This window comes from Euwallacea similis, chromosome 23 (assembly GCF_039881205.1).
Source record: "Euwallacea similis isolate ESF13 chromosome 23, ESF131.1, whole genome shotgun sequence".
NCBI lineage: Eukaryota > Metazoa > Arthropoda > Insecta > Coleoptera > Curculionidae > Euwallacea > Euwallacea similis.
The window spans coordinates 2,650,877-2,671,638 of NC_089631.1; the positions used below are offsets into that span (position 1 = coordinate 2,650,877).

Consider the following 20,762-nt stretch of genomic DNA (forward strand, 5'->3'; position numbering starts at 1 on the left):
TCACGCTTTTTGGGCAGGAACAAGATATAAAATAAACATTGCGGAGGTGTGTTTATTGTGTGTTAACATGCTCAAAAATTATTTAAATAATTGTAATTGTTAATTGCTAATATCTATACATATTATTTGCATGTTAATTAGGGGTATAATTTTATTGCTTCCACGCACGTTTTGAAAAGGCAGAGATACTTAGGCGTTCGCTTTGCATTAATGCCGGCGTTATAAATTAGTACTCAAGTGTTACTTCCTTTATTTATGAGGGTAATTACTGGTTTTATGCGATGACAATAATATACGTTTTCCCCTCAAACATCCCAACTACTTAATCTTCTTCCACATCCACTGAAGATACTAATCTAAATAGTTTCACTGATCTGATAATCTTGGTTAACATTCTATTGTAGGTAAAAAATGTTGTAACGGGCAGCTTTAACCGGTTAACATCCATTTAGCTTGCAAATTCGCTTTTAATTGACTTCATTACAGATGTTATGTCAGAGAGAAGTCCACGCACGGGCTTAGCAGGCCTGTTTTTGTTTACCAGATTATTTCGACATCGATTACAACAAATCACCGCCGGATAAAAAGTTACATGTAAGTGAGCATAACCTGAAGATGAAGATGAGTCGTTAGTCTAGATAATTATGAGGACCTTTATTAGCGATGGCTAGGAGTAGCGTAACCGAAACCGCAAGGCTCTAGTTAATGTCTTCGTGGGATAAAAATAGATTTGAAATGTTCACGTTAAACTTAAAATATGTTGCAAAAATTGGATTATTAGACTGAAATACAGACCTTAGCACCTAAAGCACGTAAAAATTTATTATTTCGAAGTTTAAAAATTGTGTTGAACTGCAAAGCTGTATTAAAGCCATTTGTCAATTACAACTGACTTCATATCCCAACATTCATCTGGTGCGCTCTTATTGGCTACACTGACAGCTGTAAAACAAAAAAGCTGCAATGGCAAGATTGCCGCCTTCTGTCTGAGAGTGCAGGTGAGTCTCCAACTTTATTAAATTTTTTGCTGAAATATTGCCGTTTTTTCCGCAATTGTGCTTACATTTCGTGGATAAATATGACAGGTATGCTTTTTTGAATTTCATATCCCTATTTCTATTTATTTCCCATCGGTAGTTTCGGAAAATGGCGAGTTCAGATGCAGTGTTGCCACAGGAAGCAGATTTCATAACTTTTCTATTGAAGTAATATTTTGTAAGGAGTAACAAAATATGGCGAAATTTTATGGTCTGGCAACATTGTACGCGGTTCCGAAATAAGTCCTGCAAAATCATTTTTTTGTAATTATCCTGAATCTGTAAATGCAATCAATTCGAAGATAGTACTTAAGAAAGACACTCTTACACAGGGTGTTTTTTTGGTGTGCCTAGCATTGCTATCTCCGAAACGGTGAGAGTTACAACTTCGATTAAGTTAGACTAAATTGGCCCCTTGTGGAGCTGATTAAGGAAACCGCCACAATGATGCCACATTTTCAGTGGTTTGCTAGATATTTGGAAAAATATGAAAATGACCCAAAACTTCAATCCTTTGTATTTCGTGTACTGTTTGCAATAGAAAAGAAGTTTAAATTACAAAGTTTCACAATTTTTTACTCCCTACAAAACGACATATCGAACGTCATTGTGCAGCTTTTAAGGGCTAACTAATCGTTATCAACTTCATTATTTTAAATAAAAAAATAAAAATAGTCTAATGGTGAATTATTCGGGTTGAAACGTTAATAAATGTAAACATATTATACATGGATCTGCCAGAAATAAAAAGCGCTTTCGAAATATGAAATGAAAATTCCAAGTCCGTATTTAAAATAATGAAGTTGGTAACAATTACTTAGTCATTAAAAGCTGTACAATGACGTTCGATATGTCGTTTTGTAGATAGTAAAAAGTTGTGAAACTTCGTAATTTAAATTTCTTTTCTGTTACAAACAGCATATGAAATATGAGGGACTGAAATTTTGGGCCATTTTCATATTTTTCCAAATATCTAAGAAACCATTGAAAATGTGGCAACGTTGTGGCGGTTTTCTTAATCAGCTCCACAAGGAGCCAATTTAGTCTAATTTAATCGAAGTTGTAACTCTCACCATTTCGGAGATAGCAATGTTAGGCACACCAAAAAGAAACACCCTGCATAGGTGCTGACTTGTATGAAAATCAATAAAAAACCGCATATTGTTTTAAATATAATTTTCAAAATTATTACTATTCGATTAAATCAGAATGGCACAACAACATATCTTAGCTTACGTTCTTGTTAATGTTCTTTTTGCTAACGAATCGAGGTTTGGTTTCAAACCCGACCCGACCCGAGGAATTAAGATGTGGAGAAGATTCGGAAACAAAAATCATTTAGCAACCATCTGGGAAATGGATCGATACCAATAGAGAAAGATTATGATTTTGGCGATAATTGAAATTGCTCTTAACACTGATTTTGTTTTTGTGGACAGTTGCTTAAATGCAAACGCATATCGAAACACAAATCTACTTCCTGCCGTCTTGCCACAGAAAGAACGAATGGGCAAACAAATCTTACTGATGCGTGATAATCTTGTCTAATCTTGTAGTCGATCGTCTACACGTTGCGTGATCTGTTCTAGAATTTCTAGAGCAGAACATGGTCAATCCCCCTATTTAAACTCAATAGAACACGTTTGATATACACATACTTAAGAGATGCGTTTTAAGCCGTGCATAGCATTTCAATAAGAGAAGATCTCTTAAACTGTTTGCGTGGGAAATGGCAAAATACCTATCAAAATACCATTGACTATGTAATCAGAAGTGTGTCTAGGAAGTGTCAAGCTTTTTGCAACCATTATGTGTGTCTTGTCGCTTTAAAAATACGTCTGGTGTTAATCTCTGGATCCTTTACTTTCGGCCGAAGATTTATGATAAGGCCTTATACATATACAGGGTGTAACATACCATGATAGAGATATTTCAGGTGACGATAGTACTCTGCAAAATCATAAAAAAATGGTAATAGACCCATGGTAAAAAACGCACCATTTTCGATATACAGGGTGGCAAAGTTTCACATTTTTTTTTCATATTTTGCCTTGCATGCCTTGAGTTAAATTTTTGAAACTTCGTGCACTTATTTTCATATTTACTATTTCATCAAATCATTGATAGCCATATTTAGGGTGTCATGGTTTTAAGATTATTTTATGTTTTGTATTTTTTTGGAACACCATGTATGTATTCTGATACCAAATTTAAATTCCTTCTTCAATTCTTTAGTTTTTGATCTCTTGTAGTATTTTCGTATGTTTCACCGTTTTCGTAGAATTTGCGAAATGCAAATTAAGAATGTAAAGGAAGTCAGGAAAAAATAATCATCCAACTAAATTATCAACTATCTAAAGCTATTTCATCATTTTATCAAACTTCTTAAAATAAAAATAAATTTGAACGAAAGCAAAATTGTAAAAAATGCTGAAATGTTCTTTTAAAAATGTGAAATTTTGTGGCCATGTATACCGAAAATGATACGTTTTTGACCATAGCTTTATTAGTATTTTGTTTAATTTTGCAAAGTACTATCACTCCTTGAAAGACCTCCCTGATGATATATTATACCCTGTATTGATATAACGAGTTAAGTAAATAAATTTAAAAAAAGACCATAAAACTGGCATATTCATGTTTTTAAATTACTAAACCTCTTGCACTGCCTCTGAATTTGCACAGCCTCTTTTCATCTAACGCTCATAGAAACTGGTTAAAATTTTCAATACAAACGAATTTTTGTCTAAATTCTATAAATTCCTTTTTGCAATCTACAGGTGTTACTCATGTTCATTACAAAGTATTCCGAGTTTTCCTGAAATATTTCCCGGTAGAACTCATTTCAAAGTCCCCTCAAGGTTCAACGCCTATAAATGGAAACGATGTTTTGATTGGTGTAAAGCATGATAAAAGTTATTTTTTTACATAATCGTGGAAAAACTAGTTTTTTCGTTCGAAATTTTATGATTTTAGTTCTTGTGAGGATAAACTTTCAATCCCCTCATAGAACCCTCGCATAGCGTCAGACATCCCAGATTTTCTTGTTACAATTCGCTGGCCATGTACTTAACCCAAATACCCAGAGCTTTAATATTCTTTTAATTTCTTTCCCAATATAATGCAGCTTCCACTTCCTTTATATCCATTCATGGCACCATAATCTCAACTATCATTCATCTTATTCATTACACACTTTCACTATGCACTTGAGTCATCTCTTAGGATCGCTCTATCAATCCTAACTGCATCCCTCCAACTCCACCCATCAACCAAAATTGCCCAAGCAACGCCACCATCACGAACATCATATTTTTCTCATATAAATAAGGCTTTGACACACTTAGAATTTATGCAAATAGAACGAGTTTCATGTACAAAGTTTCAAAAGCTGTGTGCACAAAACAAATTAGAGTTTAGACAGGAATTACTCAAGTCGCAATTAGTCTGGTTCTGTTAATTGCCGACTTGCGGAGATGTGAAAATTTAATTCAGGTATGCACAAGCAAATGGCAATAACATTGTGCTGGTAATCTTAATTATACGGTTTAATTCCATATTGAGACAGGGTAACTGAGCAAAAGAATTGTTCAATTGTAAGCGGGCATAATATGTTTCATTATTAGGTAACAGCAAATAATGTCTGATATGCGGGCGGACATCATCCTTTTTGTTTCCTGGTTCAAAACGACGATTTTCCCACAATCTTATGGCCGACAGCCTGTGTCGGTCGATCTGCGTAACACCACACACTGTATAGAATAGAAAGTACTTTTAATTCAGCTCACTTGTTCTTAGTCCGTAGTTGGACCACATGGACGATACAGGATCTTCCTTGATGGTAGGTACCTAGTACTTACTTAATAGCGCAATTTAGAAAACTTCCTCGAATTTAACGAACCTCTTGCAAAAAGTATAAGCAAACCAATTTCTCCAAATAAACGAATTTTCCCCAAGAAATCTAATAATTACGTATGCAATCGATGATGACGGCTTCTGTGGGCAAAAAACGCTCAATTAGCGTGTCGAATATTTGTTGTGTGATTATCAAGTTTCTCTTTCAGTAAGTGACACTTATTTATTTAAATATTCTTAAGACTAATATAGTAATTCTGTAGTGTCTTTAGACGCAATAGAGGAAAAAGCCATTATGGTGAGGAATTTTATTTAAACAGTGGGTTAATGTATGCGCAACATACATTTAACGCCACCGGACGGGGCCTTTGAACGTTTGTTGACATGATTTCTCAGGGACTCCCCCTAGAATTTTTATGCCCCTGAGGGTTAAATTTGGAATTATAGAGAGCTTTTCTATCGGAGGGAAGTTCGTGGTTTTTTCTAAGTAATTTCGTCCTTAACGCGAGATCTTCCACCCTGAGCCCCTAAGTTGTTATTTAAAAAATTTGAGGAATTTCCAGAGTGAATTCGGAATTTTAGAAATTTTTTGATTTTCAAGTTTCAATAGATTTTTGGAAGTCTTTGCGCCGTTTCCTTCATACACAATGACCATCCAAACAGCACCATTTCTTCGGCCGAAACATGAATAGTTTAATGACAGATTTCACATGCAGCGGAATGGTGTAAGTGAGGTTTCTCATTAAACTCACCAACTCAATGAGCAGGACAGCTTGGACTGCCACGTTATGCTAGATCCGTCGATTAGACCAAAAAACGGCCTTTCAATTAGTTTAAAAATTTCCTGACATGTCTCCAATATCTTTTTTCTATTTTTACTCAAACGCTCAGTTGGTTTTGAGGATTTTTCTACATTTAAGTAACGATACGTGTTAACGTTATTTTAGTAATAAACACATATTCCACTTGTTGGAAACGAATTTGTGGGCCAGAGGGACTCAAGCGATAAATAGCCCCTTTAGGTTGGCGGTAATTTCCACAGGACTGATTTTTGGGGCTGCACTGAGGGGAATGTCAAGATATGACTGAAGGTATAGATCACTAGAAAATGATTTGAGGCCTCGACAGCGACGGTCTTATCCAGTGTACGAAAAAACCGGTCATAATTGCCATAGAACACGAGCTAGATTAGATTTTTAATCTCGATAAATATGGAAATAGGAATAATTCCCAGATGTACTTAAGGTGCCACGTACAATTACGACTTGGAACTGGCTGAATACCAATACCAAGCCATTAACTGATACAAGAAAGATAAGATCATAGATCATTCCTCAAAAGTTGCAAAGGAAAGTTTTGTGTGAAAATGCTGGAATTTTCGAAAATGTGGCCTGAACTGGAAAATTCTGAGAGCTTTTAGTAAAGTTTCCCAATTGTATGACCCGAAGAATTTTTGGAAGCGTTGAAAAAACTGGAAAATTCAAGATATATATTACGCAAATGTCTAGGGATACTACTTTGTAACGTATTTTCTTAAAATTAAAAATAATAAATTGTGGCTTGCAATATAAGATAAAACACTTTAAAACCAAAACAACAATTTTTTATAAACAAATTTTTACAAACCACAGTATTAAAATATTTTATTGTTGATATGTATCATGGTAAATTCCAAATAACTGATAAGGCAGGGATATATTGGATACTTTAATTTTAAGTATGTCCAGAAGGTGTGGGGTAGTAGTAACTGCCAGAGGGGCACAGACGAATTATTAGTTTTAATTTCTTGAGTTTTTTTACAATATTTCAAACGAATACTATTGAATTATTTTTATATGAAAGCAACCTACTTTTTGTTTCGCCTTGTATTTCTTTGGGGCACTAATGAATCTAAGTTTTATTGTTTTAACTAATAAAGAAATAAATATCCTTTATTAATGTACTAAAAGTAATCAGTTTCAGAATTCTTAATTAATTCTTTTTTTAAACTTATAAAATATCCTTAGACATTTGCGATGTGCGTATTTTACCGGAAGTTTTCGAAAAAGAACTAGACAACGATTCAACTCTCAGTGGAAGAAAGTTTTAAAGTCCACTGAAAGGGTTTCATCAGTTTCGTTCTAATTTCGAGAAGTTATTGGATTTTATGTTCCTCAGAAGTTTTTACGAACTTCTCCAGTTATCGAAAAGCTCCACCACCTCCCATGAAACGCAGCATAGAGAAATAAATAATGAATTCCATTCCATCGATTCGAACGATTATTTCTCAGGTATTATTCCACTGAAAATTAGTGGAAACGATTAGGCGCCATTATGCGTACATTATAAAGTAGCTCTAGAAGCCCCTTAGGGGGCAATTTTTAGAGAGTTTGGCTCGACAATTTAATGGAATCGTGAGTTTGATTTGAAAAGCGAAACAAAGGGTTATACGAGATAAAATGTAATTTTTTTGGTATGTGGTAATTGCCTGTGGTAGTTTATGTAACAACTCTTTGTTTGATCTAATCTGAGCATATTGTAATTTTATCTTTAACATCTGCTTTTTATGTTCTACATTTTTACCGTTCAAAATGCCTTGTAAGCTTCTGTCTGGTTTTGCTCCAGTAGAGTAGTTTTGAAATGCCCATACCTTTACTTGCATGGACTTATAAGGAAAAATCCTTATTTACATATGTACATTTTCAAACTACTTTTACATCTAATATCTAAGCTTCGACATTACAAAACCACAGTTTTTAAAAGAGAATGGCGAGTTATTACCACACGGTGATCTTCTGTGACAAGTCGTATAATATTTGGCAATAACAACAATATTTTGTGCCTTATAAACATCAAAAATAGAAGCAGGAACACCAGTAAATCACCACATGTTTGAGCCGCGCTCAATTATCCTCCTAGGCAATAGGTCAAAGGAGTATACACTTTCTTAAGAGTGATGATGTACTTTCACGGGCCAGTTGGTGCGTAATTATGGACTCTGAGTCATCAATTTCGACGAATGCGTATAAATCAAAAAACACTGAACTGTAATTCTATTAGTTTGTCAAAGAGTTCTGTTCGCCCAGATTAGGTACTTCCTGACGTAGTTAAGCGGTCGTTGCTCGACACGGGCAATTTGATTTGCCTTTTAATTGCTGTACCTCGAAATTCAGATATTAATGTATTCGTGTGTTTTTTGGACATATTTGACAATACCGCCCATTTAGGAGATAGATTTTCCTCATCTAATCACTTAGGTACTGATCACGACTGCAATCTTAGGTACTTTCACATGGCTCAGTGACCAAACGAAAATGCAAGTTGTATTATGCTAAACTGCATTTCGTAATGTTTAGATTATGCGAGATGAATAAGTGATGGGTATATCCTTCGCGGTTTAATTGAAATTCAAATTCATGCCTCGGAAATTTATAGGTAATTGGCATTTCGGGGCTTTTACGCGAGATTTCAATAGCGATACGTTTTTCTTAATGTCAGAGTGATGGCGAAGATATATGAGTAAACGGGACCTATTGGCTGAAACTTCGGCAATTTAGGCTAATAAAGGTCTGAATTTCGGAATTGAACCGCGTTTTGCTATTTAAACTATTTATGAGAAATTGTAAAGTGCATTCACATGTTTCAAGAGAGTAAATGTTCCGTTTTTACCAAGTCTACACACAGAACATTCTGGCGTATTGTTATAACACATACATATATAGATTTGGAACACAGTATATCATGATGATATGTGTTTTCGTATATGTAGTTTGTATATTGGATTGCGTGATGTGAGTGCAATATACATATAATGTGTTCGATATTCTTCTTGCCCATAAGTTCACCATAATTTGTGGGTTAATAACTGGAACGGTATTAAGTCATGGATCCAAATCAATCTTATTTTGGAGAATTCTTCACTTTGGAATTTTTATTACTTACGTATTGCATTCAAGTTCAATAAAGAAATCGAATATGTTGCGGTCGAGTGCTCACATCGCTCATCAAATTTTGTGTGGCAATTCTTCTTTCGTCGAAATCTCGCAGTCTTAACGAAACTTCTCCAACTCAATGTTTGTTAGATTTTACCTTGGTATTAATAAAATGATCTCTGTAGGATATCATTTACAAAGAAATCATTGAAGAAAAATGCTTGACGCAACAAGATACCATAATTCATGGTCTTCGAAAGGTACCTTCTAATAAAAAAATCAATTTGTGTTTAGTGTTTGCTAAAATATCACGACAGCAGCGCGGGTGGTGTAATAATTACAGTATAAAGCAACATCAGTTTCGACATAATTCACGAATATTGTGTGAATATCTACAATCTTCCATTTAGCCGAACATGGCACCATGGATGGAAAATGAAAGGAAGCATAGATATTAAATGATAACCTGAGGCCGTTTATATTAGAGTAAGATGCTAAAGTGCGAAGAGAAGTTCGCGTGCATCATGAATCAATATATCGTAGGTGCATCACATATCATATTATATTGCACAACCAATATCCTTTTTCGGCCTTTATATTTAAGGCACTATTTTATTAATCTCTGCAGAATTTCACCATCATATCGTTTTATTATAGGTAGTAAATCAAATAAATCTCTAAATAATAGGACGTTTGAAAAGGCATTAAAAGAAAACAACCTCCTAGGAACATGATTATTTAATTCGGTGCAGTAATTATTGCAATTACCATTCAATTTAAATCAACAGTTTCTCTTCTTGGAGGCACGTAAAACAAATGATTATTGTCCTTGCCGTGGGTGCGTTCTCACGACGCTTTTTACTGCTCTTGAAGATGACGAAGAGACTTTTATAATAAATGAAACACCTCTTTCGTTAAATCAAAAAACTTCATTACGCAAAGACTCTCAACAGGATACATTTCTACACGTAATTTCTCTATCATTTAGTAAGTGGACATAAGTAGTTATTAGAATTCAACGCAAAATGCACAAAGGGCGAGTTAAGCGGAGTGTATTAGAACGTTGAGCTGGGAGGAGCATCTTGTTATAGATATTCAATTACATTAGCATTTCAGATGAATTGTCAATCACTTGCTAAGCATTGAATTTGACCACATTTCGTATTAAATAAAGGTTTTGAGGGTCATTTTTGTTGGATTGGCTTGATAATCAACACGAAAACTATTATTGAGCACTTGAGGCATTTAAAGAAAGTGAAACAAGATGAAATAAACTACATATTTATTAAAAAATTAAACTTATATATAATTCATATTCAAAACAATGATAAAAAAATTAATAATTAGGTTTCTTTCTCCGATTTTTCTTTATAGTGTATAACCCTTTTGGCAATTAGATCTGGAATTTCAACTGCTAACCAGGGACCGAGCTGAAAAAAGAATCCTTCTATACATACTATAGACCAAATAGGTATACCAGCCAAGGTTGTTAAGAAATTATTCACTTAATCATAAACGTCAATTAACATTTTATTATTGCATACACATTTGCCTGTGAATATTTACAACTTTACACTAACTCATTCAATAAAACCATAAAGATACCAAAATGTGAAGGATTAATGGTTTAATTATTGAAGCTACAATGTAACCAATGTGACCAATTGATTTGTACTTAATTATTTCTGAGATGAGTATGGTGCTTCCAATTTTTAAATATATTTTTAGTATTGATCAGAAATTTAAAATTTCATCAAAGCAACTGTTTTATCCTGGAAACATTTACCATTTTTAATAACCAATAATCACTTACTCCCAAAGCCATTGCATGGCCTATTCCGAATTTAGGCACATTCCTTGCCCATAAAGGTTTAAAATGATCACTAAGACAAATCTTTCCTCCTCGATACATTTTAGCAGTCTTTCCATCCAACTCTGGAAGGGCTATTTCTGGGGCTGTAGTTGGATATGTTACTGGAATCTGTTAAAAACCATCAAATCTCCTAATGGGGCACATGACTGTTAGTTTACATACATCAAACTCTACATCAAACTCATATTTAAGTTGGTCATGGAAGAACCAGCATTTGCCAAACCATCTGGTTCCCTCTTTATTAGATTCTAGGCGAAACCAGTCATTATCTGCAGTTTTATTATTCTGGACATACTGGAATCAAATTCAAGTGCAATATGCTTCATGGGGTTTGTGAGACAAAGAGACTTTGCCAACATATGGGTTCATTAAGGTGTAATTTTTCGAAGAAATAATGAGATCCTCTTGAATTACCTTAATTAGAGACTGGTATTCTTCCTTGAGTCTTTCGACCCACAATTCCTTTTCTCTGGGTCCAGCTTTCGTTTTCAAAAGCGGAATACTGCTCAAAGTTTTACGTGTAGTTTCGTCTACCATTTTTGTTGTTTGTCGTATAACCTCAAATTTACAAGTCAACCAAAGTCACAGGTGACACCTCAAGGCCCTTTGATGAACTTCGTTTTCTTTTGCGCAGAAAGAAGAAACTATGTGTTTCAATTTTGTATTGGGCGTTAAACGAGGATAGAAATTAATTCCATGGGACCATATGGAAAATGACGTATTTGACGTTCTTCATAATCAACACTTGACAGATCCTTATCGTAGTAGAAAAGAGAAAATTGTTTTTCTGTTTTGTGTAAAATGAGAATGTTGAAAATTACAAGAAAATCCAATGGCAAATTCATTTTTTGATTTCGATACTTCGCTGAAAGGAGATTTGGACCCCAAGGTAAGCCAGGAATAGTATTGGAGCCCTTTAAGGTTCAAAATTGAGTCCAGAGCGTATCCCGTTCGTTGCCAAATTTTGTCTAAAAGGTCCAGAAATTAAAGTTCTTCTCCTAACTATTTCCTATACAGATCTGATAATGGAGTTTCTGTTATTAATACAGAGTTTAAAAGCACTCAAGAAATGCCCAGAGAGGGGAGAGGCCCCTAACTGAAATTTTCTTCCAGGTACCTACAGTACTTGTGTAGCACTGTGGATCATTATCATTTTGTTATCAAAATTTCTGTAGGTTTGTGCTCAATAATGTGAGAAGTACACTAATTATTAAAGAGTTGGTTTTCTTACAAATTGCCTTGTCATTTTAAAAAAAGTACAGGAAGGTATTGGGATAAACTTATTACCGCACTTGCTGTACCTATGAGATATGGGCGAAGTCCCACTTATGATTTAAATACTATGTCATATAATAGATGTTTTAGGGTTTGTTGGAATAAACCTAATTACTGATAGATTATATAGAATTATTGCAATGTATCACCATATAAATTCTGGTGGTTAGTTGGGTGCATAAAAAATATCTTTTATAAGATAAGAAATTTATCAATATTCAGATGCCGTACCAGAAAAATTCCCAAGATAATTCCTATTTCCTTTTGGCATTTATACTACTAGATGAGATATCTGAACTAACAAATACAATTTTGGCAGCAATACTTTTATACATTTAACCAATATTTATCACAGAATGGTGAACCACTTTTACCGGAAGACGATGATGGTTTTGAAAATGAAGAAGAGTATGATGCCTTAAATGACGAGACTTTTGGTGCTTGTGTAAATGATGATGATTGGGAGAAGCAACATGAGCAGTTTGCGATCAATGAGAGTTCAAAGCACAGTGATTCTCTGGGTAAGTTAATATTTTATGTGAATGTTTCATGAGGTTTTAATTGTTATATTTATGTATGTGTGGTAAATAAATACAGAGAGGTTTGCAATGGCACACATTTCTCTTTCAAAGCAAAATGCTTCCCAGTGTGGATTTAATAAATTGCGCTCTTAAGTATTTCAAATGACTGGTTAGGAGTAATTTTCTGTACCCAACTGGTTCTCGAGATGTTTTTGACTCCAAATAGATAATTTTTTTAGTCCTATAATTACTTCCCATATTTCTTGAATCTCCTATGTAATTTTAAATTGGACATTATTTTCAGATGTGTCTCTCTCTCGATTGGGTTTAGAAGACTTATCAGATGATGATGATGATGATGATGAGAGTCCCACAGAATTAACATTTCCCAAAGATTCATCTGTTTGGACCTACAATCCTCCCCAAAAAAATGGGGATGTTTTCAATAATTCTGTGCTGTCATCGTTGCAAAAGGCTTCAAAATCCTTTGTAAGTTATCAGTTTTGTATTACCATGTTTTAACATGCAAATTATGTGGTTCAGATTGAGACACAAACGGCCCAAAATCCTGTTCTTTCCTACTTAAACAGCCATGCAAAAGGTAGTTCTGGCAACAGTGTGCCCCCAATGAATTTTCAACTGCAACCGGGTAAAATTTGTACTGTGGAGGAATTGGAAAAGAATTTGATCAAAAGCTCACAACAACAGAAATTGCCTGTAGATTTGAAAGGAATAGGTGAGTGTGAAAGGGAATAGATTTAATGGATAGTTTTGTTTGATGAAAGTTCAAGGAAAATCCTTCAATATCTAAAAAGTTTCGCAATACTTAATAATTTGTTAAGGTGATTTTTGTAATAATATTACCAAAATTGATTAAAAAGCTGCATGTCCTGGTTATCATATTTCCAGATTTACACAGTCAGCAACAAAATCATGTTCCACTGAATCAGATTAATCTACAACATGCTCAGGGACAGCAGAGGCCTTTGTTGTCTATGCCTCCTCATGGCGTTCATCCTTACCATCCCATGTTACAGGTAAACTTGCTCTAATACCTAATTTTATTTTTCATAGATAAAATTCCAATTTTAGCATCCTGGTGCTAGATTGCCACCTCCGGGTTTACCACCTTTAAGTAAGTAGTTAAAGAAAGAAGGTGTAATTATAAGTTTCAGTGAGTATGTTCCTTGCAAAAAAATACACTTCAGGGATTTTTGAACAATTGTTTGGAAATTTTTTAGTTTTTCAGGAAGCTTTAAAAATAGGTCAAATTAAATAAATTTATGGTTTTATTAATAGATCTACCGCCTCCTAATATGCGGCATTTGCCCCCTATGAATCATCCAATGATGCACCCTGGATTTAGAATGATGCCTCCCCATCATCATATGATGCATCCTAACGGTCCTCCGGGGTATCCCTATCCACTACCGGTGAGTATCGAAAACAGTTATCAATATGGGCTTATAATTTGACTCATCTTTATCACATTTTTTTACTTTTCACTAGTAGTACCTTGTGGCACCACATATACTATTAGAGCCTTAGAAATGACATTGAAAGCTCCTCATTTGCTGTATTATTCATTAACTACACCATGAACATGCGTGATAAGGAAGCTTGTTCTTTTTTTTCTTATATTTTCTTGAAATTTGAATAAGCGAAAGAGAAGAAATATTAAGACTTCAATGCTAACCAGATAGATTTAATTAATTGATATTATACAGGGTGTCCCATAAATTGCGGAATAGTTCTTGTATTACGTCTTAAAAAACCTTTCAAGCAATACGGGAAAAATACAAAAAAAATTTATTGAGACCATATTCTTCAGATATAAGTGTGAAAAGTTGAAGATGTAACTTCTTTGTTAAACGGTATTTTTCAGCCCTGCCTCTTTTATTCTGACGATACAAGGATCTTTTAAAAATTCCTATAAAAAAATCGCATTTGAGTACTCAAATAATGAAAAAACTAAAATTTAAAAATTTGATCAAAATACCTTAAAAAAACACTTGGCAACAATATAATACGCGTTTAACGTTTACTGATTGTAAAATGTCAATTCAAATACTAAAATGGCAGTAATAAAAAAAATTATGTATTCAAATCGCGAATATGCCGACATTTGCTGGGCGAAAACCATAACAATGCAGCTGCTGCTGCACCACGACTTTATGCAGAAAAAGCCCCAAACCGAAAACATCCGTCCTCCGTTATACGACGGCTGGATTTGCGGATAACGAATACGTAATTAAAATGACATCATAAAACCTTTTAATCGCTGGCAGTGTTACCAAATTTATCAAACACTTAATAATTCAATGAAATAATTTTTTTCGGTATTTTTTCCTTATTCCTTGGAAAGTCTTTCAAGACGTAGTGCGGAGGTATTCCGTCATTTTTGGGACATCCTGTATACCTATATCTTTATTCAAATGTCCATAGCAAGGAACCAAAACACATAAACATCACTAGGCCGGCGGTCATCTTGGTGACACCCGCCTCAAAGTTTGTAGGTTAAGGCATAAGTTTTGTTATTTTACACAAATTTGTTGCCACTATAAAAAGTATCCTGTAACAACGCAAAATGACCATGTGACCATAGGTCTTTGGATAATGACATACTAATACGCACTATTTTTTTTCAATTCAGGTAAATCACCCGTTTAATTATCCCCCTCCGCCTCCCCATGGGATCGTGGGACAGCAAATAATGGGACCGTCTAGACCTCATCCTATGCAACAGCAGCAATATTCGCCTCAAAAGCAGCAACAACAACAATATCAGCTCAATCTCGGCCAGAGAGTGCGACATGATAGCGGAAGCAGTAGGTAAGCAATTGTATATTTTTTCTTAAATTTGAAAGTTTATTTTCTGGTCCAAAAATGTTCAGTAATCCGAAATCTAGGTATAGCAATAGAGACCAACACGAGCAACTAAACAGAGACGAATACGCAGGTCTGATGACGCCCAAAGACAAGCAATGGCTTCTGAACATTCAGATGATTCAGCTAAATACTGGAACTCCGTATTTCGACGATTATTATTATACTGTATGTCCTAATCATTTATAAACAACTTTTTCCATTATATTTCAACTTAATGCAGATCTACAAGGAGCGGAAATCGAAAAGTAACAAAGAAAATATCCACAACAATGACAGGAATAATAAATTCCAAAGGCAGAGGAGGAATAGTGAGAGACAAGAAAACAATTTAACTCCCAGGGTGTATACACCGTTGCAGTTTGAGAATTCTTTAGGGAAATTACAGGTGAGTTACTATGTGTGTAAAGTTCATTTTATATGGGCGAAAAATCTAGTGCGGCTCAGTGACTGCTCCGAGGAAGATAATTGATATGGACGTAGTTCAGCCCGATAAAGAACAAGAATTGCCCCCTCCTTCAAGAGACTCTAAGAAGACAAAACAGTATCTTTTGGAACTTGAAGCTTTGTACTCACTCTTGTTGAAAGCTGAAGATATCAACAATCCTCTGTATCTAAGTAACATGGAGAAGTTGAGGGAAATGAAGCAGAAACAAAGGTAATTTTTGAATACCTTACTTTCTGGCGTCTAAATTGCTTGAAACTGGCTGAATTTTCTTAGGTTAAGAGAGTTGGAACAAGCTACAACTCCAGAACAAAAACAGGAAGTTCTTAGACTGTTTAAGTTGGAAAGCGAGCCAGTGGTGGAAAACGAACTGGACTACATTAATAGAATTTTAAGTGGATTTGTTCAAGAGGACAAGTTCTCTAGCTTCCTTAATATAAGGAAAGGAAAGGTATTTATGCAGTGATTAAAATTGCATGTTCCTGATGTGGATTGTGGTTTCTAGATGTTGTTATTAAGGCTGTTACCCTATTTGTCTTTGGAAAACTTCGGGACACAACTTTTAGATATATGGAGTAAGGTATTGTTGAGTTTGCCTTTAACTGGTCGCAGGGATACGGCTGGGGATACGCTGTTGCCCAAGCTCTATCCGCATTTTAAAAAGTAAGTAGGTAGTAGTAAGTTTTTTAAAGATTTTACTGATTTACTCTAGGCTGGGGGTTACAAAGACCAACGGAATGATTAGATGTGTCCTGCAGAGGGTTTTTTGGGAAAATGGGAAACTAAAGGAAAATGTAAACTGTTAAAAAAAACTTTTCATTTCAAAACACATTATTACTCAAAACATATACCATAACACTAAGCCGCGACCGGATTAACAAAAGCATTCATTTTCTGAAAGTTATGTTTAAACATACTAATATTCCTCTTAGCCGCATACACCCTGTCCAAATTACCGATAAAAAGCAAAATAGCAGACAAAATATTTGGTTCTCTCGGAACGATCAATCTCAACATTGAAGTTTCCACAATTTCGGGAACCCAAAACACGAAAAAGGCTACGATACACTTATTCATATTCAGGCTCCAGTTGTCTTTTGGCATTTTAACTTCTTTAATCTTTGAATAGAACAGGACGGCAAAAAATGATAATATTAGCACGAAAACGTCGAATATTTTTGTGGAAGTTTCATTGACCTGGCACTGAGTAGTCATATTGGTTGTTTTGGAGTTATATAAGTATTGCTTTCTTAATATAGGCATATTAGAGTCTTTATGCTCGTCTTGAAACTTATTAATCACGCTATAAACATTGTGTAATATGCGATCAATTTCAGTTTCTTGGTTTTTATTGAAGAGCTCTGGCTTAATGTTGGATCTAGTGTTATTAAAGTCTAGAAACATGGACAAATCCGCCTCCACCTTCGTTTCATTGGGCAAAGTCTGAGGTTGCATTGCAAGATACAATAAACCGACCAATAGTGCGGGTAACAGCAGCATACTTGAGCATTTTCCTGCTGTCGTTAGTATTGGCTGAAATTTGACAACATTATTTTCTTGACAGTTCCATTCGCGTTGCGAAGAAGTTTTTTTCACGGTAAAAACGTCGATGTTTGGGGAAGAACTGCCGATGCTCTCTGCATCAAACAGAGGTCCCACAGGGACAGCATTTTGGCTGGAATTATCATCAACAATTTTTTCTCCAAATGAGGCGGATGCCTGAGACTCAGACTCAGGTTTGTTAGAAGTTTCAGGTTCAGGTTTGTTAGAGGTTTCAGGCTCAGGTTTGGGGGTCTCTTCAAGGGGTTGTTCACACATGTGGCAAGTGTTGATCAGCGAGAGAGCGCTTGTGATGAAGGAGTACACTGAAAGAGGATTGAACTGTTTCGTGTGTCACCAAAACTGACGATTAGTTTGGGATGGAGCTCTAAGCATTTTGCACATTGTTATTACTTAAAAGTTGAACAAAGTTGCTTGCTTCATCCCAAACTCCTTTTTGTTTATTAGTTTACCTAATAGTGCCTGATACAAGAACGTTCTTAAAAAACAATTTTGATTTTCCAACACGTCTTTCTCAACTAAATTTTTAAACCTCTTTCGATGAATGTTTCTGGCTTCTTCTCCCTCATATTCCTGCATTTTTTTGAAAGTGTTTTTCACTAATTCATGATAGTTTTGAAGAAATTCCTGGACTTTGATCTTGTTATTTCTCGTTCCCTCAATTTCATTACTGTGTTCCGACAGAGGCGGATCTTCAGTCTACATATTTAACATTATTAAGTGGATTAAACTCAATAAATGGAACTTACCTCTACTGAATAAAACACAGGTGTTTCCACATCTCTCATCAAAGTCTCATTAATAATTGCAAGATCTTCGATATTATTCACAAATCCTACTTCATCTGCTCGATTATAACTCCGGGATAAAATTACCGCACTGCACAAATAGAACACTCCGAGCAAAATTGTGGCTAAACTCTCAAAAATCAGGGTCCATAAGTTGGTGCTTTTTAAACTGGTCTTAGATTTATGTAAAAAGTAAAGAAAAGTGAAGATGCCTGTGGGCAGCAAAACCCCGGCAGTGAGCGCATATAGTTCGAACATTGCAGTGTTCACAGAAAACTAAGGTCGTTTAGTAATCGCGGCAAATAAGCCCCCATCTGTTATAACTGTAAGTTAACTGCTTTGTAATAGGGAATAGGGGTCAAGATTCGATAAGAAGTTATGAATATGGGAATAACTGTTTGCTGGGAGATGTGGGGGTCTTGTATAGAAAACGCTCTACATCACTGCAATTTTGCTGAAAATTAGCTATCTATTTTTATATATGTATCTATGAGAATTAACCTCATTTTATATTTGCTTTTTCCCTATTTCAGATTCGTTCAAACGTGCACAATGTCAGACATTATAGACATGATAACCGGTTTAGTTGAAGAAGTGAAACAGGAAAACAACAGGAGCACGCCTCTGAGCCACGCCGGGAAGGCTCCGCTTTACTTCGTCGTGCTTAATAGAGTAAGCTATGAGGGTTTTTACTATAATATCCTGATAATTTTGTGATAATTTTCATAGTTTGGAGTGTCAGCCATGGTGTGTCTGTTCCTTAGAGCCGAAACCATATTCTCCACCGTAGATCCCACAGAAAAGCAGCACAATGACTGGACAAATTTCCTCATATCTTGGGCAAAACATGCGGAAAGTGTCAGCAAGGTACCAGTACCCTTAGAGGGGATCTCTTCGGAGATTTTCAGGAAACACGCCGATAGGTTTAAGCTACTGACTGTGGATAAGAAGGCCACGCTAGAAAAATATTTCGTAGACGTACATCATATTCATTAACTGATTTTATTGGTTAAGGCTAAGCGGTTTTAGCTTTCTGGAGATTACTATATACAAGGTGTTTCGCATCGGAACACCTTCTGTATAGGGTTACAGTTGCTGTGCTGTTCGCGATGTTTTTATTACAAAATTTGGTTTTAATATTGTGATTGAAGGATGACAATGGTTATGGAAAGTTTCTGTTAGGTTTGTTGGATTTTGGCAACAAATCGGATACGATTTGCTGCCAAATGTTGATTTAAACTGACCTTGTTTTTTTTGCAAAAAAAAATTTTGGGAACTAGAATTTATCAATCGTTCCTTGAGAGTGACATTAATTGGAACCTCGCCATTTTAATTTATGGGAGTTATCTAAGTGTAAGTTTTCGTTGCAAAGCAAAGCAGTTTTAATTCCAGCCAAAGGTCCCATAAAATATGTTTTCAAGTTATGTAATGGTTTCTCCCTAAAGGCTTGACCAGTCTTGAAGGAATGCAGATTGATAATTTCTACGGAGTGATTCATGTTACTACGCACCTATTTGAGGTTTTGGTGTCGTGTCACCGGATCGGAACAGGGATTCGAAAAATATGTTTTCCATTCAACTAGATTATGTTGTTTTTATTCGCATGATTTGTAAGAACATGCCGGTTTAAATCAGGTTTGATATGAGTGAAAACAAAGAGACACTTATGTTAAATGTTTGTCTACTGCCCTGCTTAATTGACGCTTTCCCACACGTATTGGCGTGAGGGAACTAGTATTTTCTCGTTTAGAACTTTTGTAATCATTTAAAAATGTTTGTTGATAGTAGAAAAAATACTGTTCTGAACTTGCGCAAAAAGTGTCTTTCTTGCACTCGGCTACTTGCCTGACTTCCGCCTAGTGTTGTTCCGGCAACTGCAACTGTGTGAGGGAAAGTATCACTTTCCGCATTAGTATCAAACTTTTCCGGATAGGAAAATATCTATACCAAGAAGTACGGGTGCGGCGGTAATTTGTTCGAATTATAATTTTACTTGAATGGTCATAATTTCTTTATTTCTGCCCTGCATAACCAAAAATGATCTTGAAAGTCTTCTTGAAGTCATATACATGGGATCCTTTATAAAAATAATTTTAAATTAACGCAACCCTGTGTTACTATGTTTTATTATGTGTTTTTTTTTCGATTGGCTTTATGTAGATATATGAAAGAAATGTGATTTCATTGGTTAAATAACGTAAACTTAATATTATTTTATTAATAGATATTCAAAGCCCGATGTGCTCTCCCCGAGACGATTCAAGGAGGTATAATCTGATTTAAAAAATCATATTTGTAGGTATTCAATTTGTTTCATATGCGAGAGCAAATCGGTCTTGCAGCCATTCCCAGCCGCGAAAATATATATGTTTTTAGCAGCGTCTTGGGAACATCGTCTTCAATATTTACGTAAGGTTATCTATTTTTTTACGTTTAGGTAATTTGAAGATATCGAAATATGTTGAAAGGATATCGTCTTTTTATTATGATCGCTTATTTTAAAACTAAGTAGAAATAAGTCATGTCTGAGCAGATAATAAAAGGATATGATTAGATTTAAATCAAGGATTAGTCTAGTTTCTGACACATTACTGATCAAACTTCCTTAAACG

General features: G+C 35.0%; 3 protein-coding genes across 3 annotated transcripts; 1 reads left to right on the forward strand and 2 right to left on the reverse strand.

The window, feature by feature from the left end:
* Positions 1-10,137: 10,137 nt before the first annotated feature.
* Positions 10,138-11,248, reverse strand: Ufc1 (Ubiquitin-fold modifier conjugating enzyme 1). Its single transcript, XM_066401517.1, has 4 exons — positions 11,091-11,248; positions 10,839-10,970; positions 10,617-10,784; positions 10,138-10,233 (listed from the first exon to the last, which is right to left on the reverse strand). The coding sequence occupies exons 1-4, from the start codon at positions 11,211-11,213 to the stop codon at positions 10,147-10,149; spliced, it is 510 nt and encodes a 169-aa protein (XP_066257614.1). The 5' UTR covers positions 11,214-11,248; the 3' UTR covers positions 10,138-10,146.
* A 178-nt stretch (positions 11,249-11,426) lies between these two features.
* On the forward strand, positions 11,427-20,711 carry Patr-1 (Protein associated with topo II related - 1). The gene is made up of 15 exons (XM_066401833.1): positions 11,427-11,565; positions 12,307-12,472; positions 12,777-12,961; positions 13,016-13,208; positions 13,382-13,509; positions 13,565-13,607; positions 13,772-13,905; positions 15,126-15,304; positions 15,382-15,526; positions 15,582-15,746; positions 15,796-16,016; positions 16,080-16,254; positions 16,309-16,466; positions 18,685-18,823; positions 18,881-20,711. Exons 1-15 carry the CDS (start codon positions 11,509-11,511, stop codon positions 19,145-19,147), a joined length of 2,355 nt encoding a protein of 784 aa, XP_066257930.1. The 5' UTR covers positions 11,427-11,508; the 3' UTR covers positions 19,148-20,711.
* Positions 16,641-18,443, reverse strand: LOC136416414 (uncharacterized). The gene is made up of 3 exons (XM_066401570.1): positions 18,113-18,443; positions 17,816-18,062; positions 16,641-17,668 (listed from the first exon to the last, which is right to left on the reverse strand). The coding sequence occupies exons 1-3, from the start codon at positions 18,407-18,409 to the stop codon at positions 16,662-16,664; spliced, it is 1,551 nt and encodes a 516-aa protein (XP_066257667.1). The 5' UTR covers positions 18,410-18,443; the 3' UTR covers positions 16,641-16,661.
* Positions 20,712-20,762: the final 51 nt, after the last annotated feature.